This window comes from Priapulus caudatus, unplaced genomic scaffold, assembly GCF_000485595.1.
Source record: "Priapulus caudatus unplaced genomic scaffold, Priapulus_caudatus-5.0.1 Scaffold559, whole genome shotgun sequence".
In the NCBI taxonomy this organism is placed as follows: domain Eukaryota; kingdom Metazoa; phylum Priapulida; class Priapulimorpha; order Priapulimorphida; family Priapulidae; genus Priapulus; species Priapulus caudatus.
Window position 1 is genome coordinate 117472 of NW_014577620.1, and position 7899 is coordinate 125370.

The 7899-nt window shown below is 40.4% G+C and overlaps 1 protein-coding gene across 1 annotated transcript in view; it reads right to left on the minus strand.

The window, feature by feature from the left end:
• Positions 1-7899, minus strand: part of LOC106811648 (protein FAM91A1-like) — a 20123-nt gene that overhangs the window by 10296 nt on the left and 1928 nt on the right. The window contains exons 2-12 of the mRNA XM_014815350.1: positions 4875-4959; positions 4070-4221; positions 3436-3561; positions 3150-3266; positions 2559-2649; positions 2313-2375; positions 1829-1935; positions 1550-1698; positions 984-1117; positions 659-756; positions 62-148 (exon numbers count right to left, since the gene is read on the minus strand). Of these exons, the coding sequence (XP_014670836.1) occupies positions 62-148; positions 659-756; positions 984-1117; positions 1550-1698; positions 1829-1935; positions 2313-2375; positions 2559-2649; positions 3150-3266; positions 3436-3561; positions 4070-4221; positions 4875-4959 (1209 nt within the window). The remainder of the gene's footprint in view (positions 1-61; positions 149-658; positions 757-983; positions 1118-1549; positions 1699-1828; positions 1936-2312; positions 2376-2558; positions 2650-3149; positions 3267-3435; positions 3562-4069; positions 4222-4874; positions 4960-7899) is intronic.

Here is a 7899-nt window from a genome sequence, read left to right on the forward strand (position 1 = left end):
ATGTTAGCTGTTCACAATGACCGTAACACGTACAAGACCAGTGTGCATCGATTAAACAAACCTTTTCCAGCTCAGTAAGGAAACTGTCCATAGATTCGTCTGAGAGCTTTCCCACTTCAAACATTGTTACTGCATGGTTCTTCAAACCCTAATGAAATGAGAGCACACTGTTATAACTCGAAACGATGCCAATTTGTATACCTCCATACATAGCCATCATTTAATGCACTAAAAGGTGACACTAAATAATAGTAACCACAACTACTGACAGAAGTCCCGTATGAAGCACATTTATGTAATAAATACTCACAATAGATATATGTAAGGGCTATCAAAATCCATTTCAAGCTCCTTTAAAGGTTACCCTATGTAACATAGCCAAGAAATACTTAGGCACATATTAAATAGTAATATCCCATCATCACCAATAAGCTAAACGATGAGAGATATCATTTCTTGCACATTGGGTTTAACTCTAGACAACCGCATATATGTGATTAAATATCATGAACTCATATTCAATATGTCTAATTTAGCACAAGAAGGTTCTATGAGCATAACCAACACAGACATACTAACTTAGGATAGCAATAAACATAGGCACAACCGGACACATGACTTTCCCTTCTAGCTACACGATCTATACAACATTGCTTACCGGAGATAGGTTTCCCATCATAAGGAATGCGGTAAGTGTTGAATCAAAGAGGAATGCAATGCGCTTTGTATGTCCCGTACTCAGTAAGGCAGCTGAATCTGCAGTACAGAATAAACCATAGAACGTGAAGCTGTGTTTCATTACAATTCTATAACTTCACATGATTTACTCTCCCTCCCAGTCACATCATCAGTATCACTACATCACATGACTGCATCGTATCACCACATCACCTGGTACCCCCCCCCCCCCAACACCAGCTAATGTTTGATAATGAATTTTATTAAGGAACTTTATTTTAATCAATCAATATTATCTAGGTTACCGGAGTCAACTTCGACGCTGGCAGCAGAGTTGGAATCTCCGAGGGAGGGCACAGGTTTACTCTCACTGATCACGTCCTGGCTCTCGCTCGCTATCACCATATCCCAGTCAATGAGTAGCTGCTCTGTCTCCTGCCTGCAGTGGAAAAAGATGTGGTAGACCAACAACAAAATGGCTAAAAATATATATACACACGGATGCACACTATGGTATACACAATGTCTCCTGCCTGTAGTGGAAAAAGATGTGGTAGATCAACAACAAAATGGCTAAAAATATATATACACATGGCAATGCAGATATACACAGTTAAATTAACTGAAAAATTACCACTAACCCTAACCTATTGCAAACCTAATCCTAACCCTAACTTGTAAGTACACAAGTAAGTCCACAGTTTTTGTACTCAGGTAGACAGACCCTTTCAGCTCCAGTTGACGAATTCTGGATTATACCCAGGTTTCATCCTCATCAAGGTTGTCAAAAGTCGAATGTAATGCATTGACAAATTAGACTCATTCAGGATAGTTGTTCACACGACAAGTACTAGACAGATCTGGTGCTCACTTTTTTGTGTTGGGGGTGTAGTCATTCCATGAGGGGTGTAAATTCGCTAGCTCCAAGTCACTGGTTTTCTTTCGTGCAAAGCTAAGTCGACAGAAGACTGATACGGCATTCTTCACAAGTCCAAGGTCGATTTCAAGCACATTTGCAAGCTGTATGCGTGTATAAAAAGCAGGCAATGAATATATCGATCAATCAATGTCAATCAATATAAATATTGAATATGTTTATGGATACTAGTCAAAGGAACACAAACAATAACTGAGTGTCATTCATATGTACCTCGGCGATGTTGGTGTGCTCATCAATAGACACGAATATCTTGTACAGCAATGTTTCAAAGTAATCGCCAAGGACTCTATTCATAACGAAGCCTTCAAGAGGTGGAACTGCCAAAAAGGACACATATTGGTAGGTGCATCAATGCATAATTTAGTTTGTAACATGTAGAGAGGTACTGGATCTGGATAGCGTTGTACTTTTGTGTAAAAATAACATTTGGACATTTTCACAAAAATGACATATAAAGCAGATACCTCATGCAAGTCACTACTGTTGATGGACAGAGTCGTTTTATGTTAGCTGTAAAATTTCACAAGTAATAATTTTTCTTTATCAGAAAAGCATGATGTTTAGGAAGAAAACACGACTAGAAACAGGCTTACACAATTCCCCCCCCCCCACTAAAGATTTAGCCATGAGACGGAGAATTAAGAATGAAACCTGACAGATACAGATATAATGTCAAAACAAATCAGCTAGTTACCAGTAATGCAGTCATCATCTTCTATGGGCACATCAAGGTAGAATAGACCTCTATTGAATAACCCTGTGATGCAGATGACAGCAATGTAATGACAAACAACAGCAAGCTCCACTGTGTAGTTATCATATGACAACACATATAAACACACCACACTATGATATAGTACAAATATTTTTCATTTCAATTTCCTCACATTTTGACGACCAAACATCTCAGCTAATTTACTAAGGAAATGGTAGTACTTACTGTGTACAGTGTTAAAGTGCATGTCTCCAGCTCTCAGCGGTCCATTGTCAATAACATTATCAACTGCCTTTTTCTCATCTGGAGTACACATCTTCACACACACAAAAACATACACGCATTTAATTAAAGGTGGTTCACAATGACTAATATTATAGAAGTGTATCTTTATAAATTTATAAATATTGGTTAACTTTTTAAATCACATATGTAGCCACCGTATTAGGCTTCATACACATATAATATGATAGATATTAAATTTAAAAATGTTAGATCAAGATAATGTACAATAATGCCATCAGTAAGTCACACAACCAACAGAGGAAGGTCAGAAGGTCCTACTAATTAATAATGCTATAGAGTATAGAGCAATGGTTCCCAAACTACTGGGCCACTAAGTCACCCTTTGGGCCACCACCTAACTGGCTTCATAAACTAATCCCCAATACCCTCTACTCACTCCACAGAAACCCTTGCTTCTTATCACCCCCTAGGTGATCCCACAGCCTCCAGGGGGCAGGACTGCCCACATTTGAAACCACTAGTACAGAACATTACACACCAGATGCAGACACTGTGCCCACCAACACTGACCTTCATGTCGTCCTCTGTGATGTAGCCGGGCTGCACGATCCACCATGGCTCGATGTTGATATCATCTACCGGCTTCACGGGCAGGAGATCTTTGACTGGCTTACGGCGGAAAAACTTCTGCAAAACCCAACACATGTTGTCCTCATCCAGTCGGCCTCTTAACCCCTCACGAGAGCCATTGGACCTACGATTGAATTACTCATGCTTAGCATTACAGGAGAATGCCAGAACCGAGAATTATCCCAGTGCTTCCGGTAGAAAACAGTGAAAGTTCATCTCGACTTACTTTGGAAGACCTGCACTGGTTCATGAGCTCAATGTACTGGTTGCGACCGATGCCGAGCAAACGCAAGCAATCAGCTGCCGTGAAGTTGGGTAGTGAATCGTAGCTCTTCTCCTGTGACATTATGTCCTGAAAGAAGACACATCACAATATAGCAGAGAATGTGCATGTATGCTAGATTCACGCTCGTCCGAGGTCATCGATGCGACGTGCGTAAATGCTCTACGTATCTTTTGAAATAAACTTGCTTAGTTCAGTTAAATATGCTGTTTCCTATTAGTTGTTTCACATCCATGCTTCTTTGAGTGCACTCAAGTACACTGGCATAATTTCAGACTTTACAACTACACAAACGATACGATTATGTCACTACACAGACTATATGATTACAAGACTGACTGACTATACACGAGACTACGTAACTATATGAATATAGGGACTATACAAACTTTTTAACAATACAAGTGTACAAAATAACTGCCTGTCTCTCAGTCCGACACTAGTACCCTTTGAGTGGGACCGGTTAATGTTTAAAATTTTTCTGTAGGGTTAAAAAAAATTCGAAATCAGGACTGCATGGGTTTTCAGAATTATTTCCGAGACCGACTATATGAACTATGCAACTATACGAACACACCTGCATGATGCCCAGGTAGTAGGAGAAGGGTGTGATTCGCAGACCTTTCACGTGTACGTCAGAGAGGTGGTACGGGTAGAGCATCAGGTGCTCACGACTGTACTGCAGTACCTCCTCATAGTATTTCTTCTCATCACGCTTCACCTGACGCACTGCATACACGCACACGAACCGTCGATGACGAGCGAAGAAGTCGTTACACGACGCGAAATCGACAAGATACGAGCGACGTTTGAGTGCAATTAAAAAATAACAGGGTGACAGGGCTCCTCATTGTAATTACTATGCTTGTTATTAAAAAATGTCTTCCAAAATCATTATCTTAGCATATTGTGAACCTTGTGACTGACCACAGCTCTTCATTGGCAGTTATTTTTTTACATTATTGATGTGCTGGTATGTGACCGAATCCCCCAACAATATCATAAACTAGATATTTTTGTTTGAATTTGTTTTTAGCATAAAAGTAAATAATAAACAGTTGAAAATAATTTGAAAGTTTTCCACATTATCCACCATTTCCATTTATCACCAGAAATTCGTGCTCATGGGTAAATTTTGTACCAGTTGTTGAACCACAAAGCTCCTCTACTTCTTCTTCTACCTACCAACACCTGTACCTTCTCTCCCTCTGTTACATCCCATGCCCTCTGCCACTGCCCTCCAAACTACATCCTCTCACCCTCCTCTACCATCCCCCCTCAACCTTCCTTCAGAGAATTTCCAATCTTTGAAATGGTCTTCACAAGCACAAGCATTCGTGAGTGTAAAGTATAATCATAGATGCATATAGAGGTGAACATACCCAAGTTTCCCTTATAGCGTAGTTGGTTCTGCACACTATACTTGACAACAGATTTGTCGTATTCCTTTTGCGAGTTCCCAAGTGCCTGGATAACAGAGCAAGAGGAGACTATTGGAAGATATTCCAAGTTTTTCATGAAATGGCTCAATATAGTAGGTTATCAATGGCAACAGGGAAAGCAGATGTAGTTTGAAAAAAATCTGCAAACAATAACTGTAAACTATCAACATAAGCAATTGGACATATAAAAAGTGTCAATTCCAGGTTAAAGTTCAGAGACAGCAGTGTAAATAAAAGTATCAGTGAATGTCACTGAGAAACTGCCTGTTTAGTTTCTAAACCAAATTAGAAAGTTATATATGAATTTAAGTATTTAAATAGCTTAGTCAATTTACTAAGAACTTGACAAAGGGTAAAGAACAACACAACACACACAAGCTGAATGTTATCGTTTATAAGCATTACAGATGCCTATTTAATCATTTCTTCTAAAATAAAAATGCCATCTAAAGCACTACAATCTGCTGCTGTGCCAAAATAGGCTCTGTTCTGAACCATCCTGAGCGAGTTTACAGTACTCTGTCAAACCCCGATCCCCCTGCTAAATTTTTGTGCCCCCTCTGTTGGATCAAGGAATATTGGCAGTGACCAACAGAGGTGGCATAACACTGAGGCTCAGGGCATATGTACGGTGGCCCATATAAACAAAACACAAGTACGCAGGTTAGCATGTTGACAAACATATAAAGTTTAAAACGAAGCAAATAAGTTTCAAGACAAACACATTTACGGACGCCATGCAACTGCAACTTCATTTGAATGCAACACATGTTCGCAAGTATGCAAGTAAACAAGGCAAAGCAACTAATCAAATCAAATACAAGTTTCCTAAACGAAAATAGGTGGCATCACTAGCGCCCTCCACCACCTCCCCCACCATCGAGATTTCGTGTTGCACCCACCCTCACCCACCAGTTTCCGTTTTGCAACTTGCTGTTTGCTTGCGTACTTGTGTTTGCGTACATGCGTGCTTGTGTTTTGTTCATATGGGCCACCGTACATATGATATTGTGCAGTCGAGCAGGATTATACGGGATGTGAAACCTGTTTATGGCTGCACTATCCTCAAAATAAAACAAGATTAAGTTCCTGCACAAATACTATATCTAACCAACACTACCATTTGGCGACAACCAAGTCAGTAACTGTAATGAATATGAACACAGAAAGAAGAGACTCTGAGACCACAGGCCCTTGGAGGATCAAGTTTCAAGAAGCGTATAAGAGCGAAGCGTATAACTAGTATAACTAAGTATACCTAACTATAAGCGAAGCGCTTCGCTCTTATACTCTTCTTGAAACTTGAGCCTCCAAGGGCCTGTGCTGAGACTGAGATCGACTGTCTGACTCTGAGTTAGCTCTAGTAGTAGTAAACAATGCGTTATAATAACAATGCGTCGCGCAAGCGATAGTGCCCGCTAAGGCGGGCACTATCTCTTCATAATGCCTGCTGCGTTATCCAATGAGATTGCAGCGATTCATCACGTCATGCACTAATTAATAATAATTGAAACAAAAAACCAATTAAACACATTATTAAAAATATGTTGTTAATCAAATTGAAGGTTTTCTAATTAAATGTGCCTTTGTATGTATAACTAATATTGAGGCATTTCCCTCCCTGAGATTCAGATTTATCAGCGTGACGCCCAAACGCACAAAAGCATCAACTTAACGCACGTGTAGTTCTTGTTCATAACCCTGGAACAGGTCGCTGGATCCAGCCCTAGTAAACTTTCACATCGTAAAAGATCCAAGCCCATCCCTGTGGTGTGACAAACCAAAATAAACACAAAACTGCCACAAACAAGTAATTTAAATATATCGAAACATGACAGTACAAAAAATAGTGTGGCCAGCTGATTACTGAATTTATGTAAATGAAAGTGTCAATGACACTATAGCTCACATTCGGTGTGATAGAAGAGGGAATAATATTTAAAATTTGGTAAGTGTTTCATTTATGACAGACCAAAATGTGATCAAATGTCCTTATTCCCCGGTATATACTAACTCGCAAAATGGCCGCTGCTTGTTACGCTGATGAGACTCTGATTTCTCTATATCCCGCCCCCGATTCATAGTAATCTTTTAGTAAAATATTGACTGGATACGAAGACAATAATACAAGAATCCTGTTACTAACATAAAACTTTCTGTCCCGGTATATTAATTTCTATATAAAACATTTAATTGTACACACTTTTTAATCCATTGTTTTTCTCTTCAAATTAAGGCTAATATAATATACAGAAACGGCTTAATACGATTATTTTTCTTTTGGCCCGTCAGTTTTCTACTAATGGGGTTTGACTGTACTAATGATTCTTGGAAAAATGTAGGCAAACGCTTCGCAGTAATGGTTTATATCCTCCGCACGTAGTGTAGCAAAACGTATTGTTTTTGCGCCGTTTGTGTTTGTGTGTGTGTGTGTGTATGTGTGTGTGTCGTATATAATGAGTATAACTAAGTATACCTAACTACTAAGCCGAAGCGCTGCGCTCTGGCTTATACTTACTTTGCTTTGAAACTTGAGCTTCAAGGGCCTGTGCTGAGACTGAGGATCGACTGTCTGACTCTGAGTTAGCTCTAGGTCGTCAGTATCGGCACCCGGTATATAGCCTCGTTACAGTTGCCACAGGGCCACTGCCTGCGCCTGCCGGGCAACCTTACAGCGTCCGCATATAGTACAAGAGCTAACTTGCAGCTGAGCTGCTTTCATTGTCATTCCCGGGGTAAAATTATCGCAGTGTTCGCTGTGGTCAGCTACTGGATTGGTGCGCCGGCGGCACTATGCGATTCGGCGCTACGGATCCATTAGCTGCCAGCGCTGCGCCCATCATGTCGTAGACGTTGCCGCGGTCGCGTGCCGCCTTGCCGGCGGAACTGCTGAGCAAGATCTGCCGCTTATTAGCGCTTGGGAGTCTAACACCTCCTTTCGGCAACGCTTCTCTGGTATCGCGGC